The sequence below is a fragment of the Saccopteryx bilineata genome, chromosome 1, assembly GCF_036850765.1.
Source record: "Saccopteryx bilineata isolate mSacBil1 chromosome 1, mSacBil1_pri_phased_curated, whole genome shotgun sequence".
NCBI classification, from domain to species: Eukaryota; Metazoa; Chordata; class Mammalia; order Chiroptera; family Emballonuridae; genus Saccopteryx; species Saccopteryx bilineata.
The window spans coordinates 249,057,379-249,080,787 of NC_089490.1; the positions used below are offsets into that span (position 1 = coordinate 249,057,379).

At 37.3% G+C, this 23,409-nt stretch overlaps 1 protein-coding gene across 1 annotated transcript in view; it reads right to left on the bottom strand.

The window, feature by feature from the left end:
- The window catches only part of HCN1 (hyperpolarization activated cyclic nucleotide gated potassium channel 1), a 335,249-nt gene that overhangs the window by 48,719 nt on the left and 263,121 nt on the right, over positions 1-23,409 (bottom strand). Inside the window, exon 5 of the mRNA XM_066240628.1 lies at positions 1,557-1,703. Coding sequence (XP_066096725.1) covers positions 1,557-1,703 — 147 coding nt within the window. The remainder of the gene's footprint in view (positions 1-1,556; positions 1,704-23,409) is intronic.

The following is a 23,409-nucleotide window of genomic DNA, read 5'->3' on the forward strand; positions in this document are numbered from 1 at the left end:
GGTCACATGGTCTAGCACAAAGAAGAAGAACACACGAGCTTATCTGCCACTGAGAATTGTCCCCACCGTCAGGTGGTTCACCACTTAGGAAACCAGCAACCTTGGCTTTATGAACCCCGACAATATTCTAGTCAGACTTTGGAACACGTAGGGCATCAGGGAAAATGAAAGCTGGAAATTGAGTTATAGTCCGAGCAGAGAAGGGCTGGATACGAGCCTAAGGTAGCTTTATTTGGTTTAATTTGTAATGTAAACACAAAGAGTTTCGGAGCAGAGACCATGTCCTGCTTGTATTCATCGGAGAAGATTAATCTAGCATTGATGAAAATGTAAACAGTAGAGAAAACAGACCAAAGGCTGGAAGGCAGTGAGTTCTCGTGAGAAGAATAGGGTTAGGTGGCACTATTGGGAAAGGAGGCAAGGGAATGGGTGTAAGATTTATGTACTACCATAGCTAACTGGTAGGTTTTCGTGACTGATTGTGCAGAGCAGAAAGAGTTTCAAAAAAGGACCAAAGTTTTATATTCCAAAGGACTGGAAAGAATGGCTAAAATATTTACAGAGAGACTTCAAAAGAGAATGCTTCAGTGTTGAATGATTAAATCATATGTATGGGGCCGGGTGATATGTAGTTTTTTAAAAAACTAGAGCATATGGCAAGAACTTGGGACTCATGTTTACAGAACTGAAGTGTGAGAGCAAATAAAATGAAAGAGGATAAATTAAGAAAGTCAGACTATTAAGTCAATGGCTCAGTAATGGTTCACTGTTCAAACTGTTCTTCCCGCCCACAGAAAAGATTCAGACTCTGTGTTTTGTTCACAGTTTAAATGTTACCAAACAAGGGCTCCCAGACAAAGGTTCTGGTGATGAACAGGTCACTAATAACTTTCAAGGGAACAATTCAAGTAAAGAGGTGGACATCAAACCACAATGCAATGATTGTATTAGGAAGCTTTTGAGGAGGTTGGTAGAAAAAATAGCAAAGCAGTGTAAGAAATAGAAACAGTAAAGAGAATGTCCTTTGGGCTAGGGGGTGACCTGAACACTCTAGTGGGCAGTGGAAAGATTTTCTAAGGATGGATGGAAAAAAAGATTCAGGCAAAGATGTGTTGTAATGAGGTTGTAAGAAATGAAGTAGTTGCACTAAGTTAAGTCTGTGAGCAGCAGACTGCAGGGGGTGGACAGGGAAAATAAACATGGAAGGAGAGTGGAAATAAAAAAAACAAACAAAGAAACAGTTATGTGCGAATGATATAAGGCAGTGGAAGATTGGGGAGATATGGACAATCAGAACACAAGAAAGAATTTTAAAAAGTAAGGATACAGAAACAGTTCTGAGAATTATAATTAAAATAGTTTTCCAGAATTTTTTTTAATAATTAAAAACATGTATATGGGAAAACATAAGAAAGAATAAGGGCAAAAAAGATGTTTTATCATTTAATTCTGATATTTATTTTGAGTAACATTATAGCATGAACTTGAGGATTCCCACAAAAAGAGAAAATAGACAATGACTATGTACCAAGGAGATCCCAAACCATAAACCTTACCTCTCTTAGAGGATCATTGAGTTCACTGAGAATATTTTCTTCATCAAAGATTTTGCCTTGGTATCTGTGTTCATAATAATCATGAATCTTCTGACGCATGTCAGCTGGTAACTTATGGAATGACATGTATTGTTCTACTTGCTTATACTGTAAGGAAAAGAAAAGAGAAATATTAAAAAAAACCCCACATTTTTAGGCTGAATGAGAAATCGTCATGTTACTTTGTGCTATAGTCAATGACACTTAAATAACTGTAACAAAAATAAGCAATCATTGTTTTACGTTATATTTATTGATTTTAGAGAAAGAGGAAGGGGAAGAAAGATTGAGAGAGAGAGAGAGAGAGAGAAAGGGGAAGACAAAAACATCAATCTGTCTCTGTATGGCCCTGACCAGGCATCTAACCAGCAATCTCTGCAAATAAGAACAACACCCTAACCAACCAAACTATCAAGGCAAGGAACTAATGTACTAGGTGGTATTTTGACAGGAGGCATGGAAGAAGTTCAGAGTGAATTTAAGGATGAAACCCCAAAAAGCCAGTGGTAGGGTAACAAAACAAAACAAAACAAAACAAATGATGCTATTGTTTTATTGTTTGGATTTCATTTTTACTTGTGAGTTCCAAAAGAAGTATGAAGTTGTTCTTTGGGTCTTAATTTGGAGAAAGAATCTAGTAACTTTGGATAACACAAATGGTTTTCTCTTAGACCGTATAGAAAAAGATCAGACCTAATTAAATTTTAAACCCAGAGGCAGAGATCTTGGCAGCTGTTGGCAAGTCATAGACACTCAAGGAACTCAGATGTCTTGTAAAGTAACAGACTGTGTCACACTTCAATTCAGGACTTACAAGCACACAAGGGTAAGATTAGAGCTACATGACTTCATAGCAGAAAGTTAACTTAAGACATTTAAGTTCATTTAACCAAGTACTTCTTAACCCTTTGAGTGGTACAAAAGTTCATGTACGTCCTCGTGCCTCCTGACCATCCAGAGTATGAGATAACAAAAATTTTTATTTAAAAAATGTATAAGGCAACATTAAAAAAAGGCAAATGTATGTTCCTCTTGTTTCTATAAATTGGTTATCAAACAAACATGATTTTAAGTTAATAAAACTGTAACTGGAACTAGTTTTTTGAAATAAAAACTCACTCCCGGGGTTCAGCAAGCATGAAAAAAACTCACTACTCAAAGGGTTAAACTTGATTGTTCATAAAATTGGGTGTGGGATTGCTCTATGGGAATGCAGATTTTGAGGCTTAACTCCAGAGATCAATTCCCTTGACATACGTGACACTGTAAATTTACAAACACACTCGCACACAGACACTGTTTGTTTGTTTTTTTAAATATCATCCCTGCTAATCAAACAGGAACCTAGGGGCATGAGTGTTGCCCAGGAGCTTGTTAGAGAATTTTAGGCTGCATCTCAGATCTGTGAAATCAGAATCTAGTCTTACAAGGATGCCCAGATGACTCACTCACCATACTTAAGTTTGAGAAATGGTCCTTTAATGTTTCAAAAACAGGAGATCATGAGGCCACACTTTGAAAAAAAAATTAGTCAAAGCCTTCAAAATCAGTTTCATTGTACAGATGATAAAATTAAGTAGAAATAAAAAGGTAGGTAATAAACCAAGATCCAGAAACTGGAAAAGATTCTTCCCTTAAGCAAAACACATCTGATGTATAATCTATGGAATATTTTTTCTCAAATCTTCCTGATAACAGAGCTCTGAATAGACTATCAAGGTCTTCTGACTCCTTGACCATACTTATTATAATTGGTAACAGACTATCTAATGAGAAATAGCGACCCATTGAATTGTATTTCTTCAATTTTCCTTACATACTTTCCTTACATATAATAATCATGTTGTTTTGATGTTCTCTTTGAGAGATTAGCATCCCTAATGAACAGAACTTTGTCGTGAAATTTCCTTTATTTTATCACCAGATTATCCCTGTGAAGTATTTAAATCTTGCATGTATATCTTATATAGATAGGCAGATATCTATCTATCTATCTATCTATCTATCTATCTATCTATCTATCTATCCATCCATCTCTATATATTTCTGAAGCAACTAGATTATGATTTTAAGTATTTTGAATTTAGGCACCTATGCTGCTGCTGTCATTGTACAGAAGGAGCTTGAGAAGTATTGGGTAGATACTTTCCAGGGAGCTCAGAACCTGTCTGTCTGCCTGATGTGACATACTTGCTAGCTCACTTCGAGGTCTGGATCCTGTCCACTTGGTCCCTCATGCCTCCGATCTGCAGAAAAGAGGCTCCTGTGGCTTTCTCTACAGAGTCCTCTGTAGGATAAAGTTGATTTGCACATGGACTGGAAAAGCTCTGTCTTTATTTCTAGAGACATTTCTGTGTTTAACTTTCACTCCTAGCCAGAAAAGAAGGCAGTGGAGTATTTGATGTACGGTTTTAGGTCTAAAACTCCCCTGGAGACCCCCAAGGTTAACTGCTGCACTGATGAGTTCCAACCGGACCAATTGGTTTGACTAATCTGGCTCGACTAGATAAAGAGCCACAGAGAGAGGTTCAGTGGTGAGCTAGCTCTCCCTGAATCCCCCCACCGATCTCGGTGGATGAAGCCAGAGACATAGCGCACAGGGAGCAGCAAGCCCACAGGGAGCTCAGGTTGGGGACAGGTCCTCAGGCTACTCATGCTTGGTGTGTCTCTTCTGCTGCTGCACATTTCTTTGCCTTTACATAAAAGCATCATGTGAGTACAGCTTGGCGTCTGTTGAGTCCTGTCTAATACCTGAACTTGGGGAAATAATAAAACAGCTACAGACAATAGGATCACTACAGTTTGGACACTGAGTACAGTGATGAAAGTCCTTTCTGTTCTGGCCAAATGAAGGATTCATTTCTTCTGCACCAATAGGTGTCAAGTAGCCTCTGCTTACTTTTCATAACAAAGTTCTCACCCAAACACTGCATGGGCTGGGGACAGTGTTTAACCCTGACCAGAGTATTGAGCTCTATCTAGATTGCTCAGTTCTCTGTCTGCATCCTCGGGGTGTGGGAGGCGGCCGGAAACCGCGCGCAGACTCATGTAGGACGTGTGTGGGTTCACTTGGGGGACACCGCCTGCACCTGTGCACTAAGGCTGCGCATCTGGGGAAAAAATAACCTGCTCTACGTCTGTCTCCAGATTGGCAAACTGCTCCTTAATTAGCTAGATACAACTATTACCTTGAAAGCTATTGTATTTTTAAGGAAAGGAGGGCTGGTTGAATCTAGTTCTCTTTCCTTACAAAATTCATTTAATCCCTTTAGACCTCAGTGTACTAATCTGCAACAGAGGGCACTGGGCCAAAGGACCTCCCTTGTTCCCCGAGAAAATATTTCTCTGAATAGTTCTTGTCATTTACTCATGCTGAGTCAACTTTGATTTTTGAGCCTATATTATGCATTTTAACCATTCATTGACTACTAGTAATCGTTGGTCTAACAAATACTGATTGCTGTGTGCTAATCGTTCTCAAAGTGAGGTTGCTAAATACCAGTAGCATCTAAAGACTTGTTAGAAATGTACATATGTTGTCTCCGCCCCCAACCTACTGAATCAGGAACTCTGAATTATAAACCCTAAGCCTCTGTGTTTCAGCAGGCTCTCAGGACACTAAAATATCAGAACAACTTCTATATGCCAAGTACTGTGTTATCTTAGGACCCAAGGAAGCACTCTGAGTGAGAGTCTGGAAAAAGAAAAGAAATTCAGTTTTGACAAGTTAAGTCTACTATGCCCGCAGCACATTCTAGTGCTTCTCTGCAGCTCAGGCACTCGGGAGAGAAAATGCACCCATAGTCCATGACTCAGGGCCTTCTAAAGGAGGGTGTGCCAGACAAGGAGAAAAATGCAGAAAGTAGAACCTGTATTTTAAAAGCAGTTGAGTCATGGAGATTGATCAAGTTAAGGGAACTGATGTTTGCCAACAAGATGTGAAAACAAAACCAGAAAAACAAACACACAAACAAGCAAAATGATGAATGGAATCCCAAAGATAGAGTTTCAAGGAGGAGAGCTGAAAAGCAGTATGTTCTACAATAAGGGAGGCTGGGCCTTGGCCAGTGCATTTGGAAATGAGGTAGTAATCTTTGTTAGAACTAAAAGAATAGTCTGCAGGTCCCCCCACATAGTTTTATACATTGAAGATTACTGGAAGATAGAATCAGAAGTTATACTTTTCATGTTAGTAGAAGAGCAAATTACATGAAAATAAGTATTAGTAAGTTGAATCAAATGGACTTCTCAGGTTATGATTTTAACTCCAATCTTCAAATCTATAAAACACTGCATATAAGTAGTGAACATTTTACTGAACTCTCTTTCTCAGGAAGCATTGAATTACTGCACAACAATGTGTTTTCTGGAATCTCAGGATATAAATATATTTTTTTAATATTTAACCATTATTATTTTTTCTTTTCCATTAAATTTATTGGGGCTATACTGCCTAACAAAATTATACAGGTGTCAGGTACACAATTCAACAACACATCATCTGTACCTGTACTGTGTGTTCACCCCAAGTCAAGTCTTCTCCTATCACCATTTACACCCCCTTTGCCATCCTCCACCTCCCCCTACTCCACTCCCTCACTCCCTATTACCACACTGTTGCACGTGTCCATAGATGTGTGTGTGTGTGTGTGTGTGTGTGTGTGTGTGTGACAGAGACAGAGACAGAGAGTCAGAGAGAGGGACAGATATGGGCAGACCGACCGGAAGGGAGAAAGATGAGAAGCATCAATTCTTTGTTGCAGCACCTTAGTTGTTCATTGATTGCTTTCTCATATGTGCCTTGACTGGGAGGCTAAAGCAGAGCAAGTGACCCCTTGTTCAAGCCAGCAACCTTGGGCTCAAGTTGGTGAGCCTTGCTCAAACCAGATGAGCCCGTGCTCAAGCTGGTGACCTTGGGGTTTTGAACCTGGGTCCTCTGTCTCCCAGTCCAACACTCTATCCACTGCACTACTGCCTAGTCAGGCTTTTTCTTTTCTGTTCTGTTCAATTCCTTCATCCCTCTCAAACCAGCTTCCAGCCTCCCACTCCCGACAGCTGTCATCCTGTTTTCTATCCATGAGTCTGTCTCTATTTTGTTTGTTAGTTTATTCTGTTCACCAGATTCCATATATAAGTGAGATCATTTGGTACTTGTCTTCTCTCTGACTGGCTTATTTCATTTAGCATAATGCTCTCCAGGTCCATCCATGCTGATTTGCACTGTTGGAGTAAATGCATATTGTTAAAGCCACTATCAAAAGAAGTATGAAGTTTCCTCAAAAAGTTAAAAATGGAACTGTCTTCTGACCCAGAAATTCCATTTCTGGGAATTTATCCGAAGAAACCCAAAACACTAATTTGAAAGAATAGAGGCACCCTTTTGTTCATTGCAGCATTATTTACAATAGTCAAGATTTGGAAGCAGCACAAAAGCCCATTAGTAGATGAGTGGATTAAATGGAAAAAAATTAAGATGAGATCACACATGAAGAAAAGCAGATGGTTGTAAAGTCATTTTTTTTCAGAAGTTTGAATGAGATGCTTCCTGTTTAACTTCATTCTTATTTGTGGGTTTTTTGTTTTTTGTTTGGAAAGCAGGATAATAAAACATGGGTTTCTTGTTTTGGCCTGGTAATTCCAGTGGATAGGGCATTGTCCCAGAAAACCAAGGTCATGGGTTTGACACCTGGTCAGGGCACATAGAGGAAGTGACCAATGAGTGCACAACTAAATGGAACAACTAAGTAAGAACAACAAGTTAATGCTTCACTTTTTCACACACAAATCAACGGACAAATTTTAAAAATTAATTAATTAATAAAAAGAAAATGGATTTCTCTCTGAGAGTAACTTCTTCAGCTTTCAAGATACGAGGGAAACTTTTTATGATAGTGAGTAAGTACTTGGCTTGTAAAACTATCAAAATTACAACTTAACAGATGATCTTAACACTCTAGAGAAAATACTAACAATTAAAACTGTTATTCTTCCCTCCAAAATGATCACTTCTGTTAGACACCTGCTATCTTATTTATGGAAACTCAAACTATCCATTCAGATATTTTATGATGTATTATATTTTTATATATTTGAAAATATTATAAAATCAAGATTCAAAAAGACTTGAGATTTTTTATACAATATAGTTATTTTCTTCTTAATATTATTTTACTTTGGTTTGAAAATGGCCAGAGTCTAAAAGGTTCTCCAAAAAGCCAGTGTAAGTCTGTTTAAGACTTAACTAAGCAACTAATTAAAAAAAATAAAAATAAAGAGGTCAGTGTATTTAAGAATTAGAAAAAAAATGCTTAATTACCAAGTAAATAAATTATTCCTATAAAAACATTCTTAGAAAGCTAATTTTTTAGTAATGCTATAATAAAAATCAAAAGTAGAGATGATTGCTAGAAATTGAAAGTCATTTTCATTATAATAGAGTTTAAATCTGAGCTTGAGTATTTTAAAACTCATTTAGAGTGTTTTATTGCTCTTAATGGTTTTGATCTTTATTACTGCACATTCTCCTAGTGTGTCTGTGCGTTGGAAAATGATTTTGATCTCAACTTAACAAGAGTGCAGAATGACACACCATGGCAATCTAATCACTCTCTCATTTTTCAATAAGGCCATTTAAAACATTCTGTCCTATCTAAACACTCTTATTTCCCTCCCCCAGTGATTTCTTTCACCCACATATAATGATCTAGCCTAAAATTTCAAAAAGAAATAGAAGTTTTCACACAATACCATCTATAACTTCATTTAGAAAGATACCTATTCCTTATTTTTTTGTAAGAATGGAAAAAATATCTTTTCTCTTATTCTGCTCACAAAAAGGAAGGGGTATTTCAAAATGAATATGGAGCAATAAAATATCCCCTAATTCTTGTGAGCAGTGTACTTGAAGTTAATCTTTCACCTGTGTTTGACTATCTCTTCCTCATCCCTCCTCAAGAACATCACCCTATGTATCTATCTTATAACTTCAACTCTCTCTTTACTTGTTGGTTCTAGTCAAACAGCTTTTAAATATACTCACTTTTTCATTTAAAATAATCCCTAATAACAACAATAATAATATCTATCCTTTGGATATTACAAACTATCTTCTGGGTACTCAACTAAAGAATTTACGCACATTTGCTCATTCAATCATCACAACAACCTCATGAGACTGTGACCGTTATTTTCACTTTACAGAAGATGAAACTGAGGCACAGAGAATTTAAATAACTTTTATAAAGCCATACAGCTAATTAGAGTTCAAGCCAGGATTTGAACTCAGGCCACATACATCTAGTTTGTGATCGTATTCCCTATATGATATTGTCTTAAAAAAAAAAAAAAAGGCTTTCAATTGAGCACAAGCAACCCTCTATCTACCACCTGATTTTTCTCTTCCTTTTCTCAATCAATATCTTGAAACAGTGGTCTACACTCATCTCACTGATGTTAAAACTTTAAACATTGAATTACAGTTTCCATTCTTTCTACTCTACTAGTAATACTCTTATATTTCAATGATTTCCCAAAGATTACCATGATAATTAGATACTTTGCAAAGATACTCTTATTTGGTATCGAACAGCACTGAAAACTAGTTACTGACCCTGCTGAAGCCCAGTGCAAACCCTCTGTCCTTGCAGCTGGCCCACCTCTGACTTCAAGGATGCCTATGTTAGATAGTTCATCTCAGGACCTCTGCCTGAGAGCTTTCAAAGAAGCTTAGAAACTAAGAAGCTTAGAAAGCTTGCTCAGTTCAAGGCAGAGTTGAATGGAAGTTTAGGGATGGGGAGAGTATAGGTAATACTACCCAGGGTAACATTTAACTAATGAGGTCTTGAATCTACAGATTTATGTCATAGCCTCTCCTTCTTCAGAGAGACAATTCTAGGGTGCATTCTGCATCTTTCCTCTTGGTTTCAGTGGAACCAAGTCCACTTGTTCATATTGGAAAACAGCTTAAGAAGATACACTTCAATGGCTTTCCCTTTCTCCTAGTCTTACTCTTCTTGTCCCCCATTCTGCTTTTGGAATTACTCACCAATAAATTACCAACATCCTAATCCTTCTCTTAGGTTCTTGCCAAAGAATGCAAATTAAGACATTATCATTGATCCCTTCCTCCAAAAGGCATCTGAGCCACTGGCTCTTCCATTCTTGTTTCTCTTCCCCCTCTGGCTGTTTTTGGCAGTCTTACTTGTTGATTTTTTTTTTTATTTTGGTGTGTCCAAGAACTATATCCAAAGATTAAAAAAAATTTTTTTCAATTCACATATTTTCCTTGAGTAATCCTTCCCTCCCCTGACTTTAGTTACTGTTGATATACCACCAATTTCCAATCAGTAACTCCAGTAGAGGACTAACTCCTCAACTCCAGACACCTACATCCACCTTCCCCTTCAGCATCTACCTTAACAACGTGTCTCAAAGTGTAGCAAACACAACATGCCCCAAATTGAAATCATCTCCCTTCTTCCCCACACTTTTTCTATCCAACCAACAGCCTAAGCTGTAGATCTAGTTTAGAGAACAATCATCTCTCAGTTTCCAATACATTTGACCCTTATTCTCCAGAAGTTAACCATATTTCCCCTTGGAGTCCATTTTTAATGCCTTCTCTGAGTATTTTTCCCTACTACCTGGCTCAAACTTTAATGAACACTCAAGTAACATAGGGATCTTACTCACACAATGATTCTGGAGAATGTCTTAGATGATGCTTATGCTGGTTACCAGAAACTCACAGTAGAAAGGTCTAGATTAAATTAGGTGGGCTAGTTCTTTTTTTTTCTTTCTTTCACCACACCAAGCCCACACCCTGGCTCTTTCACCACTATCACATTTGCTTATTTAATTTCTATATTCTCAATTAAACTATAAGCATCTTGAGGTGTATTTTCACTGTCATATTTATTTTGTAATGCAGTGACTCATATAGTAGGTGTTCAATTTTTGCTGGATTAGTTATATATCTTCTAAAATTATTCCTTTTTGTACACTATATTATTTAGTCTTGATTGGAAAACTGATTTGAATTACATTTTTGACGTACTACCAAAAATGATACAAGATAGTTTTGTTTGATAAGGCCAATATATGTAAAACATTTAAACTCTTTTCCATCCTTTTAAAATAAATTTTAATTATGCATTGGAGAGAAAAATCAAACACTTACTAATTTTGACAAAATGCCTAGTGTTTGGTTTCTTTTCCAAGGAAGGTAATATGCCCTATTAGCTGAAAGACCCATGACTTAGTTTATTAACTTCTTCTCTAAATGACTTGTCACTTAATTTTTACAAATTAGATGGTGAAGGACAAAGTGTTTCTTAAACTATGAAACCTGTTAGTCATAAACTTAGAGGTAATATTTCACACCAAGGTTACATGTTACAGGCTACCCATGACTGTAGTGTTCAGACTAAGAATTTGGGTGAGTGAACAGTAAATAAAATGGTATAAATTTTTTTAAAAATTGGGTGCATTGAAAGTTGCCACATTATGTCGTGTGTGTGTGTGTGTGTGTGTAAAATTCTTCAAGTTTATTTGTTAACCCTCCATTGGGAGGATATACTCCCTTTCTATAGTGGAGTTGAACATTTCTTTTAATAGTGTATTACCAATACCCTCTCTCCATCACCTGCAAACAACTTTTTAAGCTTTTAGTGATGGATGATCAATCATTTACATAATCCCTGTGTAAGTGTAAAAAGATTAATAGCTTGAAAATAAGGATGGCATTAAAATATCACTGATAGTCTTCATTATTTTAGGTCTAGGTATTTCTTAGAGTTAGTACCAGCTTGAATCACTTTTGAAAGTCTTTCTAGTTTGTTTTTAATACAACTGTTTCCATTTCACTGTCCATGGCTTTCCAAATTTAAAGCAACCGAGGATACACTGAGTATACATGACTCTTACTGAGAATGCATATCACTTGGAGAATAATTAAAAGACAATGAATTAATGACTTAATAGAAAATTACCATGGAGAAACAACATATTGATGAAGAAAGGAGCTTAACAGGTGTGCTCCTTCAGATTAATTTGTTTTTTGAAAGTGAATAATTCTAACAAATATTAATTCTTTTTGTACAAATTAAAAGAGCAATTTTTAATAAGTGTATAATATTTAACAAGATTAAAACGGATGTGATTATAGTACTTATCTCATCTGACATGATGTGGTATGAAGAAGAAATGTAGTAACGCACACGTATATTAAACACAACTAGTCAAATCCATTTTTCAGACCTGAACACTGATCAGGTGTTGTTAGTCTCACCATAGAACAATGTAAAAACCTGCGTTAATCCATTGGGTGAAGTTACACTATAGAAATACTATAATAACTCTTGGTAAAGTTAAGGGTAAACTTCCCCTACCAGAAAGAAAGGGGAAGTTATTAGAAGAAAGTGCTAAATATAGCCCTGAAATATGAGAAAAAACATAGAGGTTCTGTTTAAGGAAGGCTTAGCCTTTCACAAAAGGTGAGTATTGGTGGTTGATTTCAAAAGAAAATACAGCCTGAGCCAGTGGTGGCACAGTGGATAGAGCATCGGACTGGGATGCGGAAGACCCAGGTTCAAGACCCCAAGGTCGCCAGCTTGAGCGCAGGCTCATCTGGTTTGAGCAAAAGCTCACCAGCTTGGATCCAAGGTCACTGGCTCCAGCAAGGGGTTACTTGGTCTGCTGAAGGCCTGCGGTCAAGGTACATATGAGAAAGCAATCAATGAACAACTAAGGTCTCACAACAAAAACTGATGATTGATGCTTCTCATCTCTCTCCGCTCCTGTCTGTCCCTATCTATTGCTCTCTCTGACTCTCATTCTGTCTCTGTTAAAAAAAAAAAAAAAGGAAAAAAAAGAAAGAAAATACATACCCACATACATATGCATGTTTGTGATTTCTATATATACATATAAACATGCAGAAATATAGGTTTCTAAATCTAAGTTTATATATGCAATGCAAATTGAACAACAGTGGTTTGAAATAGCTATGATTTATTACTATCGTTTCTTGAGCCAGCATCAGAAACATCACGATTAATAATATCAAGGGAGAGGAGTCGCTTTCGGAAAACTAGTCATGGAATTTATAAAAGGATCTGAACTTTATCAACTCAACACTATGCAACTAATAGTCATTGGTTAATATAATATATGACATCATAAGTTCCAAGCCATGTTTCCTGAAGTAGTAGGGGAAGACAAAGACTTCCAATCTAACTAGAGGTTATTCAAAAGAGCTTTGTTAAAATTAGAACCATTTAGCAAGATGGTACAAAACAAGTTTGCCATAAAAACATCTTCACAGAAGATGAGAGAAGCTGCTCACTAAAATATTAGGGGCCTATTGCAAGGCCAGTGGTGTCAAACATGATATGAAGGTGAGCCAAGACTCATGTTACCAGGCAGGTAATGGAATGGCTGTTATTGGACAAGCAAAGTGAAGAAGTGGACCCAAGAAATGGACTGATGGGTCACTGGATATCAAAGTTAAATAGCCACGTGAACAGAAACAGCAAAATGAATGAGTTTTCAATCTTGTTTTACTTAATCATAAAAGGGCTAAGGGTTTACATTGTTTCTAATAGTCAGTAAGATTTTTTGTGGTTTATTTATTTATTTATTTATTTATTTTTTGGCAGAGTCAGAGAGAGTCAGAGAGAGGGACAGATAGGGACAGACAGGAAGGGAGAGAGATGAGAAACATCAATTCTTCGTTGCGGCTCCTTAGTTGTTCATTGATTGCTTTCTCATATGTGCCTTGACCAGGGGGCTACAGCAGACCGAGTGACTTCTTGCTCGAGCCAGCAACCTTGGGCTCAAACTGGTAAACCTTGCTCAACAGATGAGCCTGCGCTCAAGCTGGCGACCTCGGGGTCTCGAGCCTGGGTCCTCCACATCCCAGTTTGACACTTTATCCACTGCGCCACTGCCTGGTCAGGCTGTTGTTCATTTATTTTGATGCAAGTGTATATTCTGTTTTATTTGGTAAGTATCAATGGACTCAATTTATAGTTTCTAAAAATAAACAGGCTTCAGGATGATAGCACTGATTTGATGTTTTTATTTTGTTTGTTTTTTCTCTGCTCATGGCCTTAAGGAGGCACACTCAACCAGTCGGCATTGCTAATTAATGAGTGTCTTTTTAGCTAGAAGTTTAGCCAGATATTTTCTTACAGTTTAGTTGGGAAGCAGGGATGGGGTAGACACATTTAAGTAGAGTTCTTCAAGGGATGAAACCGTCATGGCAAATGCCATAATTATCCACTTCAAGGTGGAATATTCTTTCCTGTCCAAAAATATTGTTATTACATTTATCAATAACTTTTACACTTAAAGGGATAAATGCTTCATCAGTTTTTTTTTTTTTAACACATTTAGTAAGTTCTTTTAAGCAATGAAAGACTTCATCTACGTAGATCACCTGGACTAAGAGTTTGAGATTGGTATGTGTTGTGGAAGAAAGGTTAGTACAGCTCTAGCTGTGATTATTTTATCTTCTTCATCCCAGTTTCTCTTAATAAAAACTGTCATTTTAAAAAATGATAAACGATAGAGGAATTTGAAAATTATTCTAGTGCCTCTCTTCATAATCAACATTCATTGATCAAAAATGCTGTCAGCTTCTAGTTTCCTGGCTTTAAATAATAGAGGGATCAGCAAAAGTAGGTTCACAGTTATCTGCAAGGAAAAAGACATGTAGGTAATGATTCTTACAATAGCTTTATTAACTGTGTCTCACATAGTCACCACTGTAAATCTACTTTTGCCTGCTCCTATACATATTCACTGAGAAGCCCTAAAAATATATCTGCAGGCTAGACCAATTTCAATCAGATTCTTTATATCCAATTACCCATTTGGCATCTCTACTTGGGTGTGAAATAAGAGCTCACATTTAACATATCCAAAGCTGAAATCCCACCCCAAACCTCATATTACTACACAATCTCTCATCACTGCATATCACATAATGATGACTTTCTACCAGTAGCTGAGACTAAAATCTGTGCTCGTTCGGCCATATTTCATTCTCTTGTACATTATGTCTGTCAGTAAATTTTATTCTATACACTTATTTATTTTTATTTATAGCTTTGCTGAAGTCTAATTTACATGGACTAAAATTCTCATGTTAAGTGTTCATTTCCATGAGCAATCACCATTATGCCCAAGTTCTAGAACATTTCTATCACTCTCCAAAGCTCCTTCATTCTCCTTGATGGTGATCCCACTTCCTCACCACTGGTCCCAGGAAACTACCGATCTATTTCCTGTCACGTTTTTCCTTTTCTAGAATTGTAAATAAATGGAATAATACAATATGCAATCTTTTACATCTGGCATTTTTTTCATCTAGCATGATGTTTCCAAGATACATCCATGTGGTTGTATATATCTGTACATATTTTTTGTGATTTTTAAATTGCCAAGTAATTTCCAGCCTATTATAATATATTCCCCTTTCATGTCTACTCTGGCAAACTTGGTCCAGGTCACCATCATCTCTTAAATGAATGACCTTCAAAGTCCTCTAACTGGTCTCTCTGCTTCACCGTTTGACTGCTCACAATTTATTCTCAGCCCAGTAGCCAGTGTTACCCTTCTCAAAAGTAAGTCTGACCATGTCATGCCTTTGTTTATAATCTGCCAAGTATTCCAGTGTTGGAGGTAAAGCTGAAATCTTTAATAACATACAAGGCCACATGTGAACTGGCTGCCTGCTGCTTCTCCTATTCCTATCCTACTTGCTGCCTGAGCTCCAATCTGATTGGCATCTTTTGTCTGGAAATAGAGGAGAATACTGAGTATCAGGAAATACAAGAGTCAAAGTGAAGACAAGAAATAAGATATCTTCCTGCAGCATCGGTCTCCTTCAGTGCTGAGAAATTTAAAACCTTGTAATATTAGAATATAGTAAATTGTAGAATCTACTGTAAAAGTTGAACTCTCAATTACACTTCTACATTGAGACAACCACCATTAGTCTATACCCTAGAACATTTCGGTGCATGTGTTTAAATTACTCTGCATTTTAGTTGTTCTAGGTAAAGAAGTGTGAAAATCATTGCCTTACTTAATCATTCTGGATTATGGAAGTAACAGATTTTAATTATAGCTTAGCTGAGGTAAGGCTGATGTAGAAGAACCTCTAGGAATGGATACATTTAGCTCTGAATTTTGTTAAATCAAGTTTTCAAGTTTGTAACAACAACAATGGCAGCAACAAACTATAGTGTTCTAGACAAGGACCCAAGGCCTGGTGAGAATTTTTTGTTCATTGTGTAAAATTCAAACAGACTCACAGGTAATTTTTACTTGGGAAAAATGAAAATGGTATGAGAATTATATTTCTTTTAAAAAATAGGCCCTGGCCAGTTGGCTCAGCGGTAGAGCGTCGGCCTGGCGTGCGGGGGACCCGGGTTCGATTCCCAGCCAGGGCACATAGGAGAAGCGCCTATTTGCTTCTCTACTCCCTCCCTCCTCCTTCCTCTCTGTCTCTCTCTTCCCCTCCTGCAGCCAAGGCTCCATTGGAGCCAAGATGGCCCGGGCGCTGGGGATGGCTCCTTGGCCTCTGCCCCAGGCGCTAGAATGGCTTTGGTCGCAGCAGAGCGACGCCCCAGAGGGGCAGAGCATCGCCCCCTGGTGGGCAGAGCGTTGCCCCTGGTGGGCATGCCGGCTGGATCCCGGTCGGGCGCATGCGGGAGTCTGTCTGACTGTCTCTCCCCGTTTCCAGCTTCAGAAAAATACAAAAAAAAAAAAAATTATAGCACTGGCTCTAGCTTACTGTTAAGGAAGTGGACTAAAAGACATCAACGTGACAAGCAAGACTGCTATTGTTCTTCAAATGGATAAAACTTTATATGACACAACCTACTAGTCACACATTGGATTAATAACAAATATATTTCTCTAATATTATCGAATTAAAAACAGACAGAAATAAAACTCTTGAAAATGAAAATAAACTTGGGATCAGCAAAGTACTATAAAGTAAAGGTGTTACCTAAAAACCTGGACACATTTGCCTCCCAATTTTCTTACCTTAAAAATAACATTCGGGCACTTTAATTATTTTTTCTATGAAAGCATATAATTTTAGTGTTTCAGAAAACACTAAGCACGTGTCCAATATACTATTATAGTTCAGATTAGAAAAATTATTGATGTATAAATGTTTCCCATCTTTTTCTGCACTTTAATATCAAGTTCTTGATGAAGAAAAAAATAACTAGAAGGTTATACATAAAAAGAAATTAGATGTTTCAATAGTAGAACCTACATATACTTTTCTTGGTTTTTGAAGATTTTCATAATTATAAAATGTTTTTTCCTATAACAGATTAATATTTACTATTCATTATAGCCACCTGCTTCTTTATTCTTTTCCAAGTACTTTGTCTTACAACTTGTTAGGTCACTGAAGAGAGTTAGCAACAGAGCAAAGCCTAGAAAACATTTCCCTTGATTACAGAATGGTGCTCTTAGCCAAACACAAAACACATTAAAACAAAAAAGCTACAGATAAATACTGATGCATATGTATACAGTACAAAAAGAAATAAAGGGCAGGAGAATGAGCACTGAGCTGCTTGGATTCACCATTTTTATTGACGCTCCACAAATGTTTCTTTGTTGAGGAGTTGTCTGGTTGTCTTATTTTCATTTAAATAAATAATGAAGAGGAAAAAAATATCTCATGGCTAGAAAGAAGTGAGAAAAGGCTACAGAAGTTAGGAAGCATGTTGAGTAAGCTGAAACATGGACACTAAGCATTATTAGAATGCAATCTACATTATTAACAGGTGATGATGACAGTGATGATAACCTTTCCATGATGGTCTACAGTGTACAAAGACCATGTGTTTTTCCCACCAACCATGTGGGGCAGATCGGGCAGGCATGCTTCTGTTGGTGTCTTTATGAAGACATCAACAGGCATAAGAGAGAAACAACAGGCTTGAAGCTAAACAGTCATTTCCCTGTGAAGCTGGGACTGTGAACCATGTCCTTCGCCCACAGAACATATGCCTGTATATTCTGGGGATTATGTGTTATATATCATTAATGAAACCAGTGAAAATCTTTGTGACTTCCTGACATGATTATTTTTAAAGGCTTCCTGGTGCTCAGACATTCAGCCCAGGACAAGAACTGCTGGTTTAAAATACCAAGAAAGCAAGCAGGAGTTTGTAATATGAAGAACATGTGTTATCTGGGAACTTATTGAGAAAAACAGAGAGGCTACTTTGGAAAAGAAAACAATTGAAAGAAAGGGTCTGACTTAGAGTTTTGTTCCATCTCAGCAGAACTAGGGACAGTGACAACGAGCTCTAGAGGGACAGATGCCACATTAATAGAAGGTGTGATGGTCATAAAACTAAAACATTCCAAAGGAAATGAATGCTCTCAGGTTGTAACCTCCCTGGCAAGCACAATACAAAGCAAACAGGGACAACTACTGATGGAGAAAATGGAGGAAATCAATAACGGATAAATGAGCAAGATAAGAGATCACTAAGATTTTGAGATAGTTTTTTATACTTTCTCATTTGTCTTGAACCTAATTTCCATTCTTCAGTTTATGATTACTTGAAAATGTGTGTATTTGTTACATATTAATAATTTAAAAATGTGTTCATCTAAAAATGACAAATAGTTCCCACATCTGGGTATTTATCCAAAGAAATTTTAATCAAAGTCTTCCAGAGTTATCATCACTCATATATTACTGCAGCATTATTCACAATAGCCAATAGGAGGAAACAGCTTAAGTCCACCAAGAACTGAGTGGGTAAAAAATGTGGTGTGTACATATGATGCAAAACTATTCATCCTTAAGAAGGAAGGAAGTTCTGCCACATGTAAGAATAGATGAACTTCTAGGGCATTGTGCTAAGTGAAAGAACCTAGGGTCCAGTTAGATGAGGTATCTTAAATAGGCTAGTTTATAGAACCAAAGAAGAAAATGGTAGTTTCCAGGGGCTAGAGGGAAGAGGAAAAGGGGAGTTACTAACAGGTATGAAGTCAAGCAAGCAAATAATAAGCTCTAAAGATCTGCTATACAACATTGTACCTCTAGTCAACAATATCGGGTTACATACTCAAAAATTTAAGAAGACATATCTCAAGTTGTGTTTTTATGACAATACACAAAATTTTTGTAAATGAAAATATTTTTAAGATACATTAAGTGAGCCTGACCAGGCAGTGGTGCAGTGAATAGAGCATGGACTGGGACACAGAGGACCCAGGTTTAAAAACCCGAGGTTGGCAACTTGAGCGCAGGCTCATCTGGTTTGAGCAAGGCTCACCAGCTTGAGCCCAAGGTGTCTGGCTTAAATAAGGGGTCACTCGGTCTGCCATAGACCCCGGTCAAGGCACATATGAGAAAGCAATCAATGAACAACTAAGGTACCGCAATGAAGAATTGATGCTTCTCATCTCTCTCCCTTCTGGTCTGTCTGTCTCTCTCTGTGTTCTTCTCTCTGTCTCTGTCACACACACACACACACACACACACACACACACACACACACACACACTACATTAAGTGAAAATGCAAAAACTTGAAGAGTTCATGATTTTCTGTATATAGGAGTGAGAAAAAGTAGGTTTACAGTTGTGAACATATGAAACAGAGTTTATTCTTGTATTATTATTTGTTAATATGTATTTTTTCATACAAACAACGGTAAACCTACTTTTGTGCCACTCTGTGTATTATAAATAGCTAGTACATGCTAAGAAGACATTCTCAAAGAATTTAAGTTACATTATGGTGATGTTACCAGGACAGTAATGTTCTAAATTACTGCATTCTAGGTTATTAAATGTGTGTACAACATGTGTAAACAGGTAGCTGAAATGCTAAATTTTATGTTATGTGTATTTTACTAACAAAAGAATAGTAAAGAGTAAAAAGCATAAGATTTCATGACCCTGATGCCTGTTAAAACCCCAATGAATTACTTGAACAGTGTTGCTCGTTAACCTGTACCTTTTTTGCAGACTATAGATACAACAATATCTTATTTTAAAGTCAGAGGATCATAAGGAGTTTTATTTTTGTCACTTATACCACAGGAAACTTCCTGGGGTGAAGAGATTAGGGATCCTGCCACTTGTTCAAAATGAGGTTAATTCCCTTACTTTTTGTAAAACTCGGAATTATCAAATGTGTTTTCCTTTCCCCAAAAAACTGACGCAGTAAGAACCCGTGTGCTGGGGCACAGTAATGACTAGCAGCTGAACAGCAAGTGTTTCCACGAGAAGAGAGCTGCTCTCACATTGCAAAGCTCTTTTCAAGAGAATGAAGCTAGATTTCTTATATAATTTCTTCAAATTAATTTATATAAAAGTCTTAGTAAATATAGGACTACCAAGTTCAGAAATGGAGAATATATTTTATTAATAATCTATATTCCCATAAAACCTTATGACTTTGATGATAATTTACTACTCTTTTGAAAAAATCTGAGAAATTCTTTAAACTCACAGAATCCAATGGACCCGGAGAGCATTAAGCTATGTGAAAAAAGCCAGGCAGAGAAAGACAAGTGCCATGTGATCTCACTTATATGTGGAATCTAATGGGCACAATAAACTGATGAACAGAACAGAAACAGAGGCATAGGTACATGAAACAGATTGTCAGCTGGGGAGGAGTGGAGGAGGTTTGGGGGGCTGGATGAAAAAAAGTGTTTTTCATATACATCTCTATCTATCTATGTATCTAATCATCTATCTATCTATATAAAAGACATAGATACAGACAACAGTGTGGTGTTAGCCAGAGGAAAAGGGGGTTAGGGTAAATGGAGGTGGTCAAAGGGGACGGAATGAGGACAAAAGAGACTTTGTTTGGGGTGATGAGCACAAATTGCAGTGTGCAGATGATGTTTTGTTGAGTTGTACACTTGAGACCTGTATGGTTTTGTGAACCAATGTCATCCTGATCAGTTTAATTAAACATGAATAAACAGGAGACTCTAGGGTAACTCTTCAATACTGGGAACATTATGGTCAACATGATCATTCAAATATTCTAGTAATTTTTTATTTTTGTATTTTTCTGAAGTTGGAAACAGGGAGGCAGTCAGACAGACTCTTACATGCGCCTCACCGGGATCCACCTGGCACGCCCATCAGGGGGCTATGCTCTGCCCATCTGGGGTGTCGCTCTATTGCAACCAGAGCCATTCTAGCGCCTGAGGCAGAGGCCACAGAGCCATCCTCAGTGGCAGGGCCAACTTTGCTCCAATGGAGCCTTGGCTGCGGGAGGGGAAGAGAGAGACAGAGAGGACGAAGAGGGGGAGGGGTAGAGAAGCAGATGAGTGCTTCTCCTGTGTGCCCTGGCCGGGAATCGAACCCAGGACTCCTGCACGCCAGGCCAACGCTCTACCACTGAGCCAACCGGCCAGGGCCTCTAGTAATTTTTTTATAGATTACTATGCAATCATACATTGTGTGTATTTAATGCCATCTAATTAAGGCCACCTCCCCTTTTAAATTAATGCAAGTTTATGTACTAATTCTCCTGAAAAAAAATAAACAATTATAATTTAAAAACATGAGCACATGAATGACCTGTGGTGGCACAGTGGATAAAGCGTCGACCTGGAAATGCTGAGGTCGCCGGTTAGAAACCCTGGGCTTGCCTGGTCAAGGCACATATGGGGGTTGATGCTTCTAGCTCCTCCCCACCTTCTCTCTCTGTCTCTCTCCTCTCTCTCTCCCTCTCTGTCTCTCTTTCTCCCTTTCTCTCTCCTCTCTAAAATGAATAAATAAAATTTAAAAAAAAAGAAAACATGAGCACATAATTTCAAAATCTATCATTAGGTTTAAATTCATGAGAAACTAATAAAACTATTAACTTTTATTCATTTAAAATAATGAGATATTTTTAAGATCTATCCATGTTGTCAAAAATGGCAGTATTTCATCTTTTCTCGTGGCTGAGCAGTGTTCCATTGTTTATATGTGCCACATCTTTTTTATCCAATCCTCTTTAAAGGACACTTCAGTTATTTCCATGTCTTGGCCACTGTAAGTAGTGCTACAATGAACACAGGAGTACATATATCTTTACAAATAAATGTCTTAAAATTTTGGGTGGGGTAGATACCCAGAAGAAGGATTGCTGGGCCATATAGTAACTTTGTTCTTAATTTTTTGAGTGATCCCAATACTGTCTTCCATAATGGCTGTACCAGTTTACATTCCCACCAGCAGTGAATGAGGGTTTCTTTTTCTCTACAACTTCTCCAGCATTTGTTATTAAGCATTTTGATGGAACTTGAAAATGTCATGTTAAACAAAATAAATCAGACAGAAGAAGTCAAGATCCATATGATTTCACTCATATGTGGGATATAAAACCAAAAGCAACAAATGAACAAACAAGACAAATAGACAAAGAAAAACTCATGGACACAGATGACAGCATGGTGATTACCAGAAGGGAGGGGGTGGGAGTTAAAAAAGGGTAAACGGGCTCACCTATATGGTGATGGAAGGGGACTTGACTCTGGGTGGTGAACACACAATACAATAGACAGGTGATGTATTATAGAATTGCTTGAAACATATATCATTTTATTAACCAATACATTTAAATTTAAAAATTAAAAAAATGGGCTACATCCAGATGTCAAAAATACTAAATTAATGTCAGCAACATTTTAATATTAAAATATAAAAGAATAAAATACCAGCCTCAGTAGTACTTTCATATACTTCTGCTCCAGAAAAAAAAGAAAAGAAAAAGAATTTATAGAACACTTGAGAAACATACACAAGGTTGTTAGCAAAACTTATGAAGTTGACATTTCTTTACATTCTGAAACAATAAATGCTCTGCCTCCTGAGATGAATTCCATAAATCATTTATAGCATTTTCTCCAACTATTAAACAAGAAAAAGAACTCCTTCAGAAGTTTGCTGGAGAGCCCAGTGACAAATGGCAGACAGCAACGTCACACGTTCATGTCCCCCATTAGATCTCCAGGCAGTGCTAGGGGGCTGGCTAAGATGTTTCAGCAGCAGGTACACTGGCTTTCAGAGAAGGTTTGTGTAGAAAGTTGATTGACAAATATAATAAAACATTAATAGGTCTCTTAGACATCTGAACAATATCTGTGTCAAATAGAGCCAGAGAAAAACTTCAGAACAATATAAAATCTGTGAGAATCTATTTTATTCATCAGTAAAAACAGTAAAAATTGAATTTCTAAAGTGTGTCTTCAGTGTTTATAAAGCCAACAACACTTAAACTGCACTGATAAAATGTGTTTCTTAAAATAAATGATTGATTGATTTTAGTCAAGAGAGAAGTAGAGAGAAAGAGAGAGAGAGAGACAGGAATATTGATCAGTCACTGTATGTGCCCTGACCGTGAATCTAACCAGCAACCTCTGTGCTTCAGGATGATGCTCCAACCAACCATTCTATCAGGCCAGGGCAAAACAATAATGTTTTAAGGAAAAAAGTTATTTATATTTGGACATAATGCCCACATACAATGTAGTTCACTAAATACAAGAACTCAACCAATGAGCAATAAGCACTGAATACCCATTCAATCAATGTCTGACCTGAGCAGCACTGCCTTTTTTGAAAAATATTGTCTCTACAAATGCTACAATCCTACGCTGGTGATTTCAGCTCACAACGGGGTCTTCTTTGGATGTTATCGTCTATTTTTGGAGGTTGGAAAAAAAATGTGAAGTCTGATTTGCAAAGTACTTCTGAACATTTTATCCTCTTTAATTACCTAGGCATCTTTCCAAAGCATACT